The sequence below is a fragment of the Magnolia sinica genome, chromosome 8 (assembly GCF_029962835.1).
Source record: "Magnolia sinica isolate HGM2019 chromosome 8, MsV1, whole genome shotgun sequence".
NCBI classification, from domain to species: Eukaryota; Viridiplantae; Streptophyta; class Magnoliopsida; order Magnoliales; family Magnoliaceae; genus Magnolia; species Magnolia sinica.
This window is the reverse complement of record NC_080580.1, coordinates 70,206,038-70,225,829: the sequence shown is the minus strand read 5'-3', so window position 1 is coordinate 70,225,829 and position 19,792 is coordinate 70,206,038. Positions and strand designations below refer to the sequence as shown.

Genomic DNA, 19,792 nt, shown 5'->3' with positions numbered 1-19,792 from the left:
CTATAGGCAATACTTTATATATGCATATACATGTATGTACAACAGTCATATACTTTGAGTTGCACAGATATGGGTGCAAGTTGAAGTGCAAAGCGATGCTAAATAGTGTTGAACAACAAGGAAATTCCAAGATGAAAAATGCATACATTACTCTCTATCACTAAGTTAAATATTAGCATTTAAGAAATGCATACCTATCTCGCTTGGGTATGGCACTGGGTGCAGTTTCTTCCTTCCTTTCTTTTATTTTCTATATATATATATATATAGGGAAAAGGTACTATGCGCTCGACCTCACGATAAGCTCCTGTGATGTCGAGCTGTGTGGGCCCCACCGTGATGCGTGTCGACCATCAACACCGTGCATTTGATGGGTCCCCTCTAAATTATGGGATATCCCAAAAATCAGCCATATATGGAACTCAGGTGGGCCATACCATCTAAAATCATGTGAAGACACTGTTAAAACATATAAAAGCACTTGGTGGGGCCCACCTGAGTTTTGAATGCTGCTGAAACTTGGTCTGAACCCTCATCCAAGTGGGACACACATAATGGATGGGCTGGATTTGCAAAACACATCTCGGTGGGCCCAAAAAATGATTATGAATGTTTTAATGGTGCACGGCCCCTCCCCACTTCTGTATGTGGTGTGGCCCACACAAGTCACGGATTGACTTGATTTTTGAGACCTAGGCCCACGATGGAATGGTGCATTTGACTGATGGGGTAGATGTTCGAAACGCATCACAGTGGGGCCCACACAGCTCGTCCTCATGGGACAGACTCGTGAGGTCGAGTGCATAGTACCTTTTTCCATACATATATATATATATATATATATATATATATATATATATTCTTAAACAGAGTTTTCATATAAAATTGAAGTGTTGAGCATGGCACAGCACCCATTTTGGACTGTTCATGTAATTTGAAGAAGTATTATGAAAATGAAAGCATAGAATTGGTTGCACAAAGCTTGAGGGAAGCGGGAGAATATTATGTTGTGAGGGAAGTTTCTGTTACAAAAATTTAGGAAGTGCAAAAATCCATGAGGCAATAGAGCAAATGTGATCCTAAGCAGGAGCACCAGTGGTACCTTGGGTAGAAGATTCTTGTGTCGATGGCTTAGATCTAAGTTGAGATTGGACCAAATCTCTTAACAAGGATTGGTGAAGAAGTCTCAAGACTCTCAACTGCAGAAGAGCTATAGTGCTCTCATGTAATTTGAAGTCTCTAATAGCCAAACAAGATGGTGTATCCTCCCACATTATGTGTTAGAAAAAGTTATAAACATAAGTTGGGTAACAGTAAAATATTTTCCAACTTAAGAAACACAAAATTAGAACCTTTACCAGCTAAGTAATACATGAGCTTATAAAACATAAAAACCCAGATTGTCTTTAGTAGATTCCCAGGAAAGTGAAACTCCAATTGCAGGCAAAAGTGGGATTTTGTTCATGAATGGTTTATGTCATCAAGGCTGTACAATCAGAACGTGATTTTCTCTCTGTCAGGTTGCCTTAATACTTTTCATCAAGTCCAAGGGCGTTTTTCCTTTTTCTTTTTCTTTTTTCTTTTTCTTTTTTCTGTCAAGTAATGTTCCCAGTTTTGTCATGCTATAATCCCATTTGTTTTTGTGTTCGATTTCCTAAAGCATGCCGAAGATATTTCAGTCCCAACCTTGATGTAACAAAGTAGGAGCTGGATTGCCCATGGCGAACTTGGGCCTATGTTACATCACAATGACCCATCGCATTACCATTCATCTGGGAAGGATGAAACAGGGAATGCATGCCTGAGGTGCAACACAAATTCATATTCAGTGATGCTGCAAAAGCTTGGGCACACTTCCAGTGCTCTGTAAGTAATCCAAAACGTATAAATTAAAGCCCATATGCACATGATGTATGTTGTGAAGAAACTCATATGTCACAAGGCATTTGGTGAGGGTGCCATCATGGCGTTCTTAGGTGCAGACTAATTGTGGACTCTGCTTGTTGTAAGGGAAACAAATGCGATGGAGCAATTGCATTGACCTTCTGCTTGCATTTGGTGAGAGTGCATATGGAAACATACAGTAACTGTTAATGATCATTGCAAATTGTGCTTGTTGCAGGGAAATGACCTATAAAAGCCTTTAATTCCGGTAATAAAAGCATAAAATCACATGGAAGCCTAACAGATATAGGATTTGTAGAGATTTCGGAATTTCTTGAGTTACACCCTGAAAATCTTGTTAATGGAAAAGAAACTTGAAGAAGTAGCATCTCTGTGGAGAGGGTTTATGCGTATGAGCACATGTATCTAGTAATGTGTATGTGCACATTGTTTTCTCCAATTTAACATTTTTTGGTCATGCCTTTTGCTTTTATTTCATATATGATTTCTATTTTGCTAGCCTCTTTGTTTTCTAATTTTTTCAAGCTGCAGATTGTCTTGTAATCTGACAGCTAATGTTATTTCTTTTGTTGGGTAGTGCTGTTGTTCTGAACAGTGGAAATTCTAGCATACATATTGATGCTGTTATTGATCCATTAAGCCCTGTGGGCCAAAAGCTTTCTCCATTGCTCCGTGTACTTTGGAAATGCATTCAGCCAAGCATGAGGATCGTGCTCAATCCATTGGTGAGTTTTCCAACCACAGTGCATGCAAGTAGCATTTTTAAGATTTAATTATCATTCTATTTAATTCAAAGATAGATGAGTAGTCATTTTCTCTCATACTGTCTCATGTCTAAATTCACAATATATGCAGGGATGTGGTCTGTATATCAACTTAAAGTTTAAGTTTATATGCTTTCTGTTGGTGTACACAGATTTATGTACACATGCAATGTTGTCAAAATCATTATCGCATCGCAAATCATTATATGGGTTGAATCGTATCAAATCGCAGATCGTAACGTGAATTGTAAGATTTTTTTTTTTAATGATTTTCTTAAAATATGAAAAGTATAAATAAATTAGAAAAAAAAATAAGAATTCATCAATCATCCTTTTACCATCAATATACAGGAAGTAATACCATGCCATGATAGTATTGAAGGATTCCTTTCCTTTTTTTGTCTTTCAAGAAAATTTCCTTAAAAAACACTCTATGATCCTTCAATAATTTATGTTCATGTTATCTTTCTCCAATGTGGAATCAGATTGGAAAAGCGGTATCCAATGAAAAAAGATATTTTGATTTCTAACCATCATTCCACAATACATTTAAGTCAACATGATTGTAGCCATCCATAAAAACATTCCAAATAAGTCATACATCGGTCTGGTGTTTCAACCAGTTTTATTTATTTATTTATTTATTTTAAATTTTAAATTGAATAGACAATGAACATCCATTCGGATGGGGCCACGAGAACCAAAAACACCATCGAGCCCCGACTATCATATATCGAAAACAAAACGAAAGCAAGAAAGAAAGAAAATGGCCGCAATATGGATGGAGAGGCCGGAGGGGGGGAAGCCTATCCAGCGGGATTGATTGATGGAGATGGGAGCGAGGGGTAGGGTGGACTGATGGGAACAAGTTACCCAACTCCTTTATTGATTTTCCGGTGTCTGATTCGGCCCATGCCCGCTTTGTCTAGAACGAGATTCCCTCTAATGAGATGGGGAAGGTCTGAGGGGTTGAGATACAGTTTGTTGGGAGAGCCACTACTGGCCAAGTTGGCAAGCCCGTCTGCTACAAAATTTCCTTCACGGAGAGTATGAGAGAAACGAAGGTTGAGGGGCTGGTGTTTCAACCAGTTAAGAAGTAATAAATCATTAAAATAAAAAGCTCTGCGATTTAACGTTTTTTAAATTATTTATTATTATTTTAATTTTAACGCACGCACACACACCCCACACACTGACGCCTTTGTGGAATTTCACCACCAATGGGTACTCGAACCCTTGACCCGATGTTGAAACTCCTGAGAGTCTACCACCCGAGCAAGAATAAGGACCTTGCGATTTAACGTTGAAGAGAATATATATTATTTAATTTCTTATATAGAACAAAATAAAATAATTTACCTTTTCTAAGCGATTTTCTTCTTAAAGGTTTTTTCTAAATGATTCTTAATGCCCCCACCAATTTAAAAACATAAAATGAAAGCCAAGTGAAGCTTAAAGTAGAAAACAAGTATAATTTGAACTGTAAATCGTAAGATTTAGATCATAAAATCGTAGGATTCATATAAAAAGGGACTCAACTCATTTTGCTTAAGGTTCGACTCAAATCGTAAATCATAGGATTTTGACAACACTATACACGTGTGGAGTACCATATATGACTAGGATTAATCTTAATCCTTGTCATATATGGTAGTCCACATGTGTACATAAATTTATAACTCCAACACTATTGTATGTTGCTTGTTTTTGTACCTGGCAAGGTTTAAAAGTCAAGTTTCGGCAAACTGTATGAAACTGGTTCCAATCATTGTTAGGAATATGCTGTATTACACAACATTTTTTGAATATTAATACGTGATAGATGGACAAACCATATAAAACGATGTATTCCTCAAAATCAACCGATGAGATTATGATTATTTTTTTAAGGATGACAATTTATTGACTAAATGACAAAGGTGATAGAATAATAGAAAACAAAAACAACGAACGGCACAAGAAAAACCAAACCCACACCAACAAGCTTTAACTTAAGGGTAAGCCGCCACCCACTTAGAGACCAGAACACCTTCAAATTGCTGGAAATATCTCGGAAGCATCTAAAATTTCTTTCCTTCCAAATAGCCCATAACTCAGCTAGGAGAAACGACGTCCACTCCTTTCTACCTGAACTATCCTGGCCACCAATGCATGAACAATTCCACTATAGATCTTGGAAAGACATTATACGCCGAGAAGTTGAAGAATATATGCTCACACCTCCCTAGAGAATGGACAATGCAAAATGACCTTGTTGTACCTCACTCTCGTCCAGTGTTTGAAATATTGGTATCGCATTCTTGGGATACGGATACGTATCGGTTATCGCATGGGATATATCAGTTGTATTGTGTAATGTACCAATGTTGTTGGAAACATTGGGAAATTGGTCGAATTTTTCAATGAAACTTCAGTGATTGTTAAAAAAAGACATCAATACGCTTACAAATCAAAATATTAAAAAATAAAACAAGTGCACATAATAGGTTTTCTTTATATGCAGTCCCAATCTATGCGTTGTCTAACTGAATTGATGTAAGTATATTCAAAGTCTATTCATTTAATTTATAAATGTAAGAAAATGTGTGGAGACACTAGCAATACATTAAAAAACGAAAAAAGAATCACTAGATTAGGTTACATACATGTTTGAATTTATGTTTGGACATAGATTGCAACCGATTTGTGAGAAATTGAGAAATTTCGGTTCTTTTTTTTTCCCCAGTTTTCCGCAACTTAGCCCATCTCCTTCAAATCTCGAAATCGAAGCTCCAAATCTATGCTTTTTCATACAAAATATGAAAAAATCATGGATTTATAACAATTTAACACTAATTTAACATGATTTACAGAAAAAAGGATTGAAAATTGAAAATGCTCACCAGATCAAACATGTGGGATACAAGATATATCGTGGGATATATCGGCCGATATCGTTGATATTTAAAACACTACTCCCGTCTTCAATGGGGACATTATGCCTGGCGAGCTCACCTCTCACGTGTGTAGTGTAGGGATCAAAATCCAGCCAAGCTTGAGGAGGTAGAATGAGCTAGTCTCCTTCGGAGCAAAACCATTGAATCCCATGCCCATTCGGGCACTGCTTGGTGTGTGAGGCTCTTGCTTCATAGAAATAGAAATGTGGGTCTAGGGCAAGCTGTTTGAGATCATACAAGGTATTAAATGAAATACTGGGATTAGGAATAATTAATAGTTAGAAAGAATTGAATTCCCTATCATTGCTATATTGATTGCAACGAAATAAGACAACACAAAAAGAGATAGCACACCGACTCATTTTGCCAACACAACGGGCAAGCATTGGTAATGAACAAGCCTCTCTTTCTCAAATTGTCTATCATCAAAACCCTAATAAAATGCGATAAAAACGACTTATGATTACAAATTTTAAATACGACAATTAAATTAAAATCAGTTTTTTAATAAAGTATAAACCTTAATACACAAAAATTTCTCAATTTATTTTTGCTATATATATTAATTTTCTAAATCTTAATATAGGTACGTAAACCTAATAGGGATATTTCATCTCTTAAAATAGGATGGTGTGTATGCTGATCAGGGAAGGGGGTGTTGGGATTTAGGATATTGGAGCAAACAGATGTGGCTTTGCTTGGCACATGGTTATGGAGGGAGGTGGTGGCTTGTAAACACAACATGTGGGAAGGAGGATGGTGTTTTAAAGACTAGTCTCTGTATAGAGACTTGATAGTGTGAAAGGCAGTGTGTAGGGTGGCGCATCTATTCAAGCAAGGGGTTCGGTTCTCATGCATGGATGTGCAAACAATAAGATTTTGGGTAGATCAGTGGATCAGGGATAGGCCCCTTTAGGAGGAGTATTTAGGATTAGCTAGCCTTGCTTCGGACCAGTATATAATATTCGCCAGTTTTTATTCAACAAATGGAAATGCAGTAATTTGGTCTACTCCTTGTAGAAGGAACCTTTCATACGAGGAAGTGGAGGAGCTAGTTCGGCTCTTGACGAGTATCTAAGGTGTCAAGTTGTCAGTTGGATTGATAGTTTCAATGCTTTGGTCCATGGTTAAATCAAAGAGATTCACAGATCAATCCTTCCATAGGATGTTGATTGCGCGCTCATCTAGTGGGGTGTGGTTGTGCTTCCTATGCATGACATTATGGGGCTCCTCCCAAGGTCGCAACATTTGCTTGGCTTGTGGAGAGCAAAAAGCTCCTTACCATTGATAATTTATGAAAAAGAGCCATGGTGATCCCCACTTGATGTGTGATGTGCATGCGAGATGCAGAATTGGTGCTCACACTTGTTCATTCATTGCGCGTGAGGTGTGGGGAAGGTTTCTTGTTCTTTTCAACGCCCCATATATGATGCCGAAGTCTATCGGTGAGCTCTTCCTTGCATGGCATGGGAGCACATGGGGGAGTGAAGTGTTGATATGGAGGTTAGTTTTATTGGCAATTTTATGGGTTGTGTGAGGGGATAGGAACCATCGGATCTTCCTTGGTAGCTGCACTTCGGCAACCCAAGATTTCTAGGAAGGCGAAGATAGATGTTCAAGATTGGGTTAATTGTATTGTCGCCTCCTAGCATAGTGAGTTGGTTGAGTTGGCTGTGCCTTTGTTGTAAATTTTAGCCTTCTGGTGCTCTCTTAAGAAAAGCTCGGTTTCCTTTGTAAATAAAAAAATGTAAACGGCTGTCCAAATACCCTAAAAGATCTTCTCTTTTGACTAGCTCATTCAGTTCCACTCCAATGACGAGGTCCTCTGTCGTATCCGATTCCATCGAAACTCATCTCTCCCTTCACTTAGTCTGAAGATTAGGAAGGAGATAGCTCTCTCTCTTTCTCCCGCTCTCTCCATTCACAGAATCATGAAACCATGGAGTGTGATGCTTGTTACATGCACCATTATAGACAAGGAAATGGTTACATAATGGCCGTTAGGTAATGGTAATGATGGTATTCGTTATGCATTACGGGGCCGTAATGGCTGTTACGAAAAAAGGGCCCATAACAGGGTTGAAACAAACTTTTTTCAAAAAGAAAAAATGGTTGTAATGGCTGTTATGCCCTTTATTGTCAGTTGTAACAATACCATCACCATTATGGAATACCTTAATTATAGATGATATAACTTGGATCATTGATTCAAACTAAATTGTCCAAATTGTGGGACACCTTGTAGATAGGCCATGTTTCAAAATAAGTGTTGATTAAGTTACCCTCTTATAATTGATTGTGAATTTGACAGTTGAATGTTTTATGTTATGGCAATCAATTACATGTCCACCTATCAAATATTTAAGATATTAAATCAGTGTGATTCTATGTTTCATGATACATATAAGCTAGGTCTATGATTTGGATGGTTTTGATTAAGCTAGTAGTAGAGAAGAAGAAATTAAGTGGAGGCAAAGATCAAGGGCTGCATGGCTTAAAGAAGGTGATAAAAATACGTCTTTCTTTCATGGAATAGCTAGTGCTCAAGCAAGAATGAATCATATTAGCAGTATTATGGTGGATAGTCACAACTTAGAAGGCAAAGAAGAGGTGTGTTCAACTATAGTGAAGTTCTATTCTAATCTTCTCAGGAGCGAAAGCCATAGTAGGCCATTGTTGGACAATTTACCATTCTAGCAGATTTCGGTTGTGGAGAAGGAAGCGCTTGAAAAGCCATTTTTGGAAGAAGAGTTAAGTGCACCATTGATACTTTAGGTAGTGACAAGGCTCCAGGCTCGAATGGCTTTCCAATAGCTTTTTATCAAATCTTTCAGGATGTTCTAAAAAAGGATGTCATGGATTTTGTGGATGAGTTTTATGCGAAGGGTAAAATAGCAAAAGGGATGGGGGCCACCTTCATAGCATTGATTCCAAATAAAATAAAATAGTGTTGAGGCATTGTCAGATTTTAGACCCATTAGTCTCATTGGAAGCCCCTATAAAATTCTGGAGAAAGCATTAGCTAACAAATTCAGACTGATCCTCTCCTCAGTAATAGCAGAGAATCAAGGTGTGTTTGTGAGTGTATGGGAGTAGTATGCAAGCTTGATCTCTAGAAGGCATATGATCATGTGGAATGGAATTTCTTAGAATATATGTTGAGAAGGATCGGTTGTGGTAGCAAATGGATCAATTGGATGTGGGAGTGCATCGCATTGGCTTCCTTCTCCATGTTGGTTAATGGCTCACCTAAAGGCTAAAGGCTTTTTTAAAAGTTCGAGAGGCTTCGGGTGAGGGGATCTGCTCTCTCCATTTTTATTCATTGTGGTAGTGGAAGCCCTGAGTGTCATGCTCGTGAAAGGTCAACAATTGCGTCTCATCTTAGGTTCTGCGGGGTCATGGAATGGAACTAGAATTATTCACTTCCTATTTGCGGATGACACATTATTGTTCTTGTATGCGGATGAAGACATGGTAGATAATTTACGAAAGATATTGGGTCGCTTTGTAGAAATCTCCGTGCTAAAGATAAATATTCAGAAAAGTGAGATGTTGGGTGTTGGTCTCTCTATGGATGAGGTAGGTCGTTATGCAGGAATTTTTGGGTGTGGTGTGGGCATCTTTCAAACCGCATATTTGGGCCTCTCCCTTTGCGTGAGCACTCCCCCTAAGCATCTATGGAATAGAGTAATAGAAAATTTTGAAGGGAGATTATTGAGGCGGAAAAGAAGGCATATATCTTTGGCGGGCCGTATTCTTCTTGTTAAGGAAACTCTCTCCAATCTCCCTGTTTATTTCATGTCTTTATATAGGTGTCCAAAATTTGTGCTGGAGAGATTAGACAAATTGCGCATTGATTTTCTATGGCAAGGAGCTGAAGAAAAACACAAGTTCCATATACTCAAGTGGGAGGAATTTTGTAACATGCTATTTGAGGGAGGTGTGGACATTAGAGACATGGATGCCATGAACAAGGCATTACTTTGAAGAGGGAAGTTTATGGAGGCAAGTTGTGGCTTCCAAGTATGGTCTGGAGGAGGGCTGTTGGGAAACCAGAAGATCTTCGTTGTATTGAGCATTTGGTATCTGGAAAGTTGTTACATCAGTAGTTCCCATGGTTAAATCCAGCTTATCGTTTGCTCTGGGAAGCGGTAGTCGAATACGGTTTTGGGTTGATCAATTGGTGTGGCAATGGCCCCTTAGATCTGGATTTTCCTCCCTTAGCTAAATTGTCTCCATTGAGAGATATATCGGTAGCTAGCTGCTTTTCTGCGTCGAAGGGAGGTGGTGTATGGTGTCCCCCATGTCGTAGACCTTTATACAATGGAGAGGTGGAGGAGTTCATAAGGTTATTGGATCGTCTACAATTGCTATCCCCTTCTCCGAGCTTTCTGGATAGCTTATATTGGAATGCTTCACCACCGGGTTCCTTCTCAGTTAAGTCCATCTATAAGAAGATTCGGCCTTCAATGATCCCAAGAGGAGATGGGTGTTTCCATGCTTTTTGGTTTTGTAGGGCTCCCCCCTAGTGGGTCGGAAATGCATCCTCACAATTGATAGCCTTCAAAAGAGGGCCATGACTATCCAAGTCGTGTAGATGAGTCAGAGAAGTCATAGTGAGAAGTTCCTTTTTTTTAAAAAAAAAAAATGGAGAGAATTTCAATTGTAGAAGTTGTCCTTGAATTTTCATATCCAACACTATCTACAAATTGTTCTATTCTCGAGAAAATCAGAGCTGTCTAAATGGAGGACTGCACAATACAAATCATTTGGGGCAAAAGCAAAAATAATCAGATCATAGGAAGGCTAAAATTTTGTAATCATTAGAAAGCTAGTGGTCCAAGTTAATGAATGGATATGGCCTACCTAATTGATGGATGGTTCCAATTTATCAAAAGATGATCCCTGTAGTGTGTTCCACCATTTTAATGCATCAAATCCTTTTACAAAAATGATATTTATAGAGGCTAGACACACACACACACACACACACACACACACACACACACACACACAATGATCCGTGTTTGCACATTGGTAACATTTTCTGGAATGTGTGTTCCATCAGGAGATACAGGACAGATAACTGGTTGTATTTTATTTTTATTTTTAAATTTTGTACTTGTGCATTCTGTAGTCTATCATGTATTGTTTAATAGCCTCAATAAAATATTTTATAAATTCAGTATACTACCTAAATCCCAAACTATAGATATTACAAAATAGAGCCGTTTTTCATTCTCCTACACTGTGATTTGTCTGGTTTGGTGACTTTTGAGTGTTTTTCATGATCATCATGGAAATCTTTTGAATTTACTTCATTTGTGGTTTACATGAATAATGCAAAAGTTTTTAATTTTTTATCCTAAGGTAATTCATGGAATTCTTTTGTACCAAGGGATTTGACATTTTTTTTTCTCTTTTTTCATTTTGGCAGAGTTCCCTTGTTGACCTTCCTCTGAAAAATTTCTACAGATATGTAGTGCCAACTGTGGTATTGTATCTGCACTCCTTTATCAATTGTGTAAATATCCAAATTGAAGCTTCAAGTATTTGCTATCCTCATCCAATATGTACTTTTGCAGGATGACTTCAGTGCTATTGATTATTCAGTTCATGGCCCTAAAGCATTTTTCTCAAATATGCCATTGTCCAAAACACTGACTATGAATCTTGATGTTCCTGAGCCATGGCTTGTTGAGCCTGTTATTGCTGTGTATGTCACTTTCTACGCCTGAAATGTTGTGGATACATCGCATATAAGCAATATTTCCTCTGCCTCTAAGCTCTTTAAGAGTTTTAAGTTACCACCTATATATTTCATTAGTCTGTTAATTTTTTTTCCTGATCTTTTAACTTGTTTTTCAGCCATGACTTGGATAATATTTTGCTCGAGAAACTAGGTGACACAAGAACATTACAAGCAGTTTTTGAACTTGAAGCACTTGTTCTAACTGGTACATAGTAACTTCTGTATGCATAAACTTGAATTTTTTCTCCATGGTGTTTCAGTGTAGTTTTTGCAATTCACTTATTATCATCTTCTAAATCCTGTACTTATGATTTGTGTTATGCTCCTTATCCACAAACCATCAGGTCATTGTTCTGAGAAAGACCACGATCCCCCCCGTGGCCTTCAGTTGATTCTTGGAACCAAAGGCCTGCCACACTTGGTTGATACCCTTGTCATGGCCAATTTGGGTTACTGGCAAATGAAGGCTTCCCCTGGGGTGTGGTACTTGCAGATTGCTCCAGGCCGAAGTGCTGACCTCTACATTCTGAAGGAAAATGGAGATGGCATTCAGAACTTGCCTTTGTCGAAACAGATCATTATAAATGATTTGCGGGGTAAATTAGTTCATCTGGAAGTAGCGAAGAAAAAGGGAAAGGAACATGAGCAGTTGTTAGCTTCTACTGATGATAACCATTTGCAGGAAGAGAAAGTGAGTTTTTCTTTCCGCTTTTTTTTTTTTTTTTTTTTGAAGGGTGAGAAACACACACACACACACGCTCTTACACCCCCACACACGCATGGGTTCTCGAACCCATGACCTCAGAGATGAGACACTGTCTACCACTGATTCAAGAGTAGACCCTTTCTTTCTACTTTGTGGGTATAGAATTCCCATATCTTGTCTTCAGATAAGATTTGAATATGAAAGACTAGAGTTCCACATGCATAGAATTGCGTAGTAAGCAGCAGTGGTGTTTATGTTCTCTACTCTAATTTTTAAAAATCTTCTGCAGGGAAATCTAAATAGTTGGAACACTAATTTGTTGAAGTGGGCTTCTGGTTTGATTGGTGGGAATGACCAGTCGAGGAAGAGACAAAGGAGTTCTATGGTAATTATGTTAATTTCTTTTGTTAAAGTTGTCAAATCTTTCATTCTGTTTTCCCCCCTATAGTTTTCCTGAAGGATATTGAAGCTATTGCTGTGATATCACTTCTACAAATTAATTTAGTTGTCATGCTCTCCATACTACTTGTGCTTGTATTTCATATTTTACACGTGTCAAACATACAACCCTTCAATTTTGCTCGTGAGATGTGTTTTATGGAAATGTTGATGCAGCAACACTGAAAAGACCTGGTTAAAACTGAAAGTAGCTACCAATTAAAGCTTCACGTCCCTTCAAAGTGAGATAAAGACCAATGTAATGAATGTGGATACAAATTCAAGAGTCTTTTAGTTGATTGAACTAGAAAAGTGGCTACGAAAACTTATGCTTTAGGAATAGGAGCAAAACATGCTAATGAAGTTTGATCCATCCCCAGTGACCATTAAAGGGTTGAGGAATGTCATCCCTTGGCCAAGGAGGACTCCTAGCCGTGGAAGGTGGCTGATGTGCTGGAGGAGTGGTCAAAACATACTCAATTTGCTGTCAAAACTCAAAAGCCAATTAAATAAACAAAAAATGTACTATTTAGACTCCAATTCCTTTTGTTCCTCTCTCTATATATCAGCCATATTTCTATGCAACCGTGTGATTGTATAGACTGTTTGGTTGCTATATTAGCCTCAAGTTATTATTGTATACAATTTCATGTCCGTATTTTAGCGATTATATAGATATATTGATATGGTATCTGGTTGATTGACGTAGGACAACTAACCACTTTCTTTAAAAGCTCAAACTGATAGAGTGTGGCGAATCAATCCCATTATCTCATAGCCTGGGTCAGGCCCTCAACGGAACCCCCCTCATGGGCCCCACTTCACATGGGCCTTGCGCAGTGTTCGAAGTATTAGTATTGTTACAAGTTTCGTTGGCCAGGGATACGGAAACAATATTGATATTGCCGATTATATCGTTGATAACTAGAAATGTGGGGAAACATGGGAAAAATGGTGGAATTTTCAGCGAAACTTCAGGAGATGTTAAAATGTACATATTTGTATATTTATAAATAAAAAATTTTGCAAAAAGAATGCATACATAACAAGTTTCCATTAAATGGGGTCTTAAAAGCATGTGTCGTTGTAAGAAATCAGTCTAACCATCCCATCCGGCCTATTTAACCATTCAACCTTCCATCCAAACATCCATCGATATTGCAAAATATCAACAACACATGATATTTCACCAAGCAATCATCAACAATTGGAAAGGAAATGAAAAATTGTGGTCTCAATATCGCACATGTTGCGATATCGATAATATCGAGATATTATCAATAACAAATTGAGCAATACATACATCCATGTGGCCATGAAAAAAAATTGAAAATTTTTTTTTCTAATAAACAAAATTTTCGTGATATCAATATGTTTGGCAATATTATTGAAATATTGTCGATACACTTGTGATAGAAGCATTACCTAGAATTTACATAGTTGAAAATATTGGCGATACATTAGCGATATTGATGCATTGGCAATACAAGCAACACCTAGAATTTACATAGTTAAAAATATTGGCGATTATATTAGTGATATTGATACGTTGGCGATACTTAGCGATACATTGCAAATACTTGAAATTTCTGATACTACCAGCGTTATCGGTATCGCTGAGCTGGAGATAAAGATAATATCGGAGATAATTCGAACATTGGCCTCACGTCACACAACCCACCCACCTCACATAGGCCACCGCACTCGAGCCCGATGTGAAAATACCTCTGCATTAATCACCCCGGTGAGGAGTCTCCAACACGAGACCTCCAGCTTTGATACCACTTTTAACGCAGGACAACTAACCACTCGCTCTAAAAGCTCGAACTAATAGAGCGTGGCGAATCAATCCCTTTAGATCATAGCCCAGGTCAGGCCCTCGACCTACCCCCCTCGTGGACCCCACCTCACATGGGTCTCGCCTCACACGAGCTGCCCACCTCGAGTGTGCCCCCGCTTCACATAGGTCATCCCACTCGAGCCCGATGTGAAAATGCCCCTGCATTATTGATCCATAAGGCTATTTAATACCCTCTAAAAGTCCAATCAACTCAAACTCCATATACCATGCATATTGAATTTTGCATACAACCGCATGGCTATGTTGTCCTGATTGGTTGGCATGCTAGCATGCTATATAGGGACTTTAACATCATCCGATTGGGGCCAAGGGACCCATCACCAACATAGCCACACGGGCTGCCCACCTCGAGTGTGCCCCCGCTTCACACGGGCCATCCCACTTGAGCTCGGTGTGAAAATGCCCCTGCATTATTGATCCATAAGGCTATTTAATACCCTCTAAAAGTCCAATAAACTCAAACTCCATATACCATGCATATTGAATTTTGCATACAACCGCATGGCTATGTTGTCTTGATTGGTTGGCATGCTAGCATGCTATATAGGGACTTTAACATCATCCGATTGGGGCCAAGGGACCTATCACCAACGGCCAATTGGATTCCATTTAAGACAAGATCTATCACATGTGTACACTTGAGGCATAAAAATGGTTTGGAATAGTTAAATATTTCCAAACAACTGAGGAAACACGGTCACCACGATAGATAGTGTCACCATCATCATACCACCCTTCTCGCATTGATTCGGGTCAGCTTTGTGAAATCTATTTCTCCAATCAATCTTATCCAAGGACTTAAGCTTGTTTAGTGAATAGACTCCCTTCCACTTCAATCCAAGTCCTTTTATGTCTTCCTCTCATTCTTCTTTCAGACATGCATACAAAGTTTGTTAGTGTGATTACTCTAAATTTACAGGAAATTTATGTGCTGCTTGATCTAATTTCTTATGCCTTTCTTGTATTATGCATGGTTTGATCATTCTTAGATTTTCCCCCAATCTTTTTCCTTTTGCCACTCATTTGAATATCATTGCATATTGATCTTCCTTGCGTTTATGTGGTGCCTAATTCATGGAGTGATCTACCCTCCAATGCGCTTCCAGCATTCTTTCACAAAATTTTGAATCTTATTGACTTTTACTCTTATTATAATTGTGGAAAGATTTCAAATATGGTTTGATAAATGAACAATTAGATACAAAACTGAGGTCTTCACTCTAACTATGATCACATTCAATTGAAATATTGTCAATTGAGACCTTAAAAATGTGTTGTATCTCATTTTTATCATTAACATGTCATTTAGTTACTTATTGGTTCTTGATGGGCAGTTTCGAGCATACATCTAAGTAGCAATGTTTCCTTTAAGGGTACTTTTGGAAGGATACATTTCTTCATTAGTTTGGCCTTCTATGCGGAGGGTGGATTTGTCACTCTATCATAGTATTTTGTTTATATTTCACATTTAATGCAACCGATGGGTGGTTGGCATTAGTCTGTTTTCCTTTAAATAATTAATCTCTTTTTCTGCTGTACTAAATTCTATCTTTTAATGTGACTAAAGTGGCAATCACATGTTAACTGGGAAGCATTACAGGAATTAGAGATCTTTTAGATTTGGTTGTGAGATACACAGTACTCCTTTTTAACCCATAAGAGATTTTGTTGGAAAATGCTTGAAAAGCCAAATAATACAACTCATGGTGGAACCACAAACCATCACACAATCGCTATATCAAGATGTACTCCCAATTCCTATATAAATCTTCCTTCCTATAGTTTGTGAAGCCTTGAGAATTTTCCCCAACTACTCAGTTTCTCTTTCTTTTTCTTTTTCTTTTTTTCTTTTTCTTTTTTTTTTTTTTAAATTTTTTTTTAAATTTTTATTTTTTATTACCTGGTGAAGAGTCCTGTTTCAATTTTTCTCTTTCCACATTGCCCACAGGTTAGCTATGAAACACTGATTCCATACCGCTTTCTTACTTCTTTAATTAAACCCCACCAGCAATGCCTCCAAAAGAGCAACAATAGATCCCAGCATTAACCAAGAATACCTAATTGATTACAATAGCATTCTTGATTTTCGATACAAAAAACAGTACAAAAAAACCATTAAAAAACAATGGACCAATACATGATTTGTTTCTCTTAAAATGTTAAAATCCTGTCTTACTAATTATTCTTAGTATTCCTTATACAATGTCTTTATCCTGGGTTGTCTAATGGGGTATGCCTTTATCATGCATTCCTTTTTGAAACTCATAGTACGTTCTATTACTTTTTGTGTATTTTTGACATTGTGTGTCCATCAGAATTTAGTGTTAAGGCCATCCTATCTGTTTCTTGTCTAAGAAGTTGGCTAACATCCCGGTTTTCCAGGATGGTGGTAAAATTGAGAGAGATGGGGAAAGGGTTAACATATTCTCAATTGCTTCTGGACACTTGTAAGTGTTTGATCTCTACTGAACTCTTTTCCTTTGTATTTTTTTTGGGTTCAATGTGTTTTTGCCACATTATATAGACTATAAGCACAAGTTCCTATTATTGTTTGTGAATCTGTGGTGCTTCTGATCAGACTTTGACAATCACGGTCGGGTCAGTATAGAGCTGTCCAACCTTCTCTAAGGCCATTTTTTTTTTTCTACTTTGGAATCTCATCATTTTTCAGTACCCGAGTTCGGCTTATTTTTTTTACTTTCTATTCCTAGTATTGCCCTTTTTTTTTTTTTTTCCCATTTATGACTAAGATTTAGTATGAACCTTGGATATGGCATCTTACTTGAGATGGTAGTCAGGACTCGGGAGATATTATTGGAACTAAAAAAAAAAAAATGCTTAGGAAATATTTGAGCTGGAAGAAGAGTCTGATTCTTTCATTCAGTGTCATAAACCTAAGAGGTTGGGGGGGTCAGATTTTGGAAGGATATATGGCTGGGGGATAGGAAATTGGAGGATCTTTGTCCTCATTTGGCTCACGTGGCAGTGTACTTAAGACTCCACTGTACATCAGTATTTTGTATTGAATGCTTCTGGAGGGGCTTGGCCTCAATTGTTTGTGGAGATCTTCATGATGATGAGATTGAGGAACTGCTGGCCTTTCTAAAGCAACTCCTGGGTGTATCGCCATCAAATGAGAATGACTCCGTTTGTTGGCTCGACTCGAAGTCAGGCAGGTTCTCGGTCAAATCTCTATACCTGCTCTTCATCTAAGGTGGCGGCTTTTGTGTGGCTCGCAAGCTGGAATAGAGTGCTTACAATCACTCTATGTTAATGCATGTCCATTATGTTAATGCCTATCCATTATGTTGGGGCTAGGAAGAATCAATGGGTCACCTCTTTATTCACTGCTCTCTCTTTGGAGGTTTGGAACAGCGTTTTGGGTATCTTCAGTTTGTGCTGGGTGTTTCCGCAATTATAGTGGATTTTTATGTTCAATGGCACATGGTCGGGCTGGTTTCCTTGCAGAGGGAGATGGCTGTTATTCCTTCTTACTGGTCTTTGGGCACTTTGGGCTGAAAGAAATAACAGATGCTTCCAAGACGAATGTGGCACTCTGAGGGGTGTCTTTCTGAAGGCTCATTCTTCTGTTATAGAGTGGGCTAATGCTTGATCCCCTTGAGGACTTTGCAATTTTCAGTTTGTTTGTTTCATTCTTTCTTTTTTCTGTTTTCTGTATATATATATATATATATATATATATATATATATATATTGGCTTTGCTGGTCTGATTAATAAAGTTGTCACCCTTAAAAAAAATAAAGTAAAAATGGATGTACCTAAAATTGCTATTGACCTTAATGAGGACAAAAAACCAGTGTACCTTTGTCCAATAGCCAAAAGTACCAATGCACCATTCTTCCTCATCATTAGATTATGAAAAGTCACAATGAGGTGGAAGAAAGTGATTAAAAAATAAGTAGAGTTGTATTTGGGTAGGGCTTGAGCTTGGGCCTTGTATTCTTGGGTCTCGCTTGGATCCTGACCGGCCCTGGCCTGCTTGTCGACATCCCTTATTGATCCCCATGCTCATCTTCGTGGGAGTAGGAGTGGTACCTCGGGTAGATCTTAGAAGATTCATGAAGTTCTCAACAAAAAAGAGTGTATACAAACAATTGATGCTAAAATGGAAACAAAGAGGAATATAGAAGGAATGTATGCAATCAACGATGCTAAAATGGAAGCAAAAAGGAATATAGAAGGAAGACATGCACTTGTCATATCTTATTTTCGAGTTTTTACTTCTAAGCCATCTTTATCTTGTTTATAGTTGCATGATTTCTTTTGCTTTAGTGTCAGGGACAAGGAAGTTTTCCATGGACTTGGCCATATTTGTCTCTGCATGTACACTGTAATGAGGTTTGTACATAGTGGGAGAGTCTAGTACAGTGTGGAGATCTTTGGATGATTATTGACCTCTCTAGAAAGTATTGTAGCCAGACATGTTAAGAATGTCTAGAGGTTTCCGGATTGTTGGATGAATCCAAAGTGGTGCAATCCATGCCATTGATGTAAGATATCGACAAGGTTTTCATGTCTATATATTGGTGAGCTCTCCTCATTTGGGACTAGGAATTCTAACATTCTCATCTAGCTGCAATACTTCTTTCTCACTCATTCATGTTCTCTAGCATCTTGGCTAAGTTCTCGTGCATAGTTTTCAGTTGTGGATACATATGAGGTCGACTCAAATAGCATTATGGGATTGTGCAAGTCACATGGGCAAGGGGGCTAGGAATTGAGAAATCTGTGACATTAGGCTGCCTCACTTTGGAATCATCTGGCTTATTCACACCTTGGATCCTAATGAAGCTTATTTTCTTTCTTTTGTTATTGCTTTTGCTTGATGCCACTTCCCATAACCTAAATCTGAGCTGTTTTTGGCATGACCTCAGTTCTGAAGCAATCAGTCTTATGGACATTTTTTTGTCTATTTGCTACAACCTTATATGTATACCATCACTGTCATAGCCTTTTTGCAGCTGTTTGGGGTTAGCTTTATGGATCCTGTTTTGATAGAAATTCTCATGACTGCCTGCCGAGCATTTGAAGGCTGTCTACACTCTCCTGATATTGACCTCGTCCTTTACTCATGCTGGGGAACTGGCTGGTTTGAGCAATACCAAGTGGAGTTGAAACAAGAAATCCACCGAGAGGAAGAAATCCACTTCCTTAATATAAAGGAAGTACATACCCTGGGGGAGTATAGTAGCTAATATTTATGCAGGCATTACCACGCAGGTGGCATACATCTATATCTAATCCAGATTCCAGACTGCCCAAATTATAGGCCCTGGGAATGAAACTACTGGACAACCCTAACATCCAGATCATATACATGAAATTTTGCTATTGGATTTGGAAGCGTAGGAGATATGGGCCAGCATTCTGCAATTTTTTCACATCTCTTGGGTTATGCCCAACACCAT

General features: G+C 38.2%; 1 protein-coding gene across 2 annotated transcripts in view; it reads left to right on the top strand.

Annotated features, from left to right (window-relative positions):
- Positions 1–19,792, top strand: part of LOC131253403 (UDP-glucose:glycoprotein glucosyltransferase) — a 115,602-nt gene that overhangs the window by 88,435 nt on the left and 7,375 nt on the right. For both annotated transcript variants that reach the window (XM_058254374.1, XM_058254373.1), the window contains exons 24-30: positions 2,483–2,630; positions 11,043–11,099; positions 11,191–11,321; positions 11,474–11,562; positions 11,702–12,048; positions 12,353–12,448; positions 16,745–16,809. In XM_058254374.1, coding sequence (XP_058110357.1) covers positions 2,483–2,630; positions 11,043–11,099; positions 11,191–11,321; positions 11,474–11,562; positions 11,702–12,048; positions 12,353–12,448; positions 16,745–16,809 — 933 coding nt within the window. The remainder of the gene's footprint in view (positions 1–2,482; positions 2,631–11,042; positions 11,100–11,190; positions 11,322–11,473; positions 11,563–11,701; positions 12,049–12,352; positions 12,449–16,744; positions 16,810–19,792) is intronic.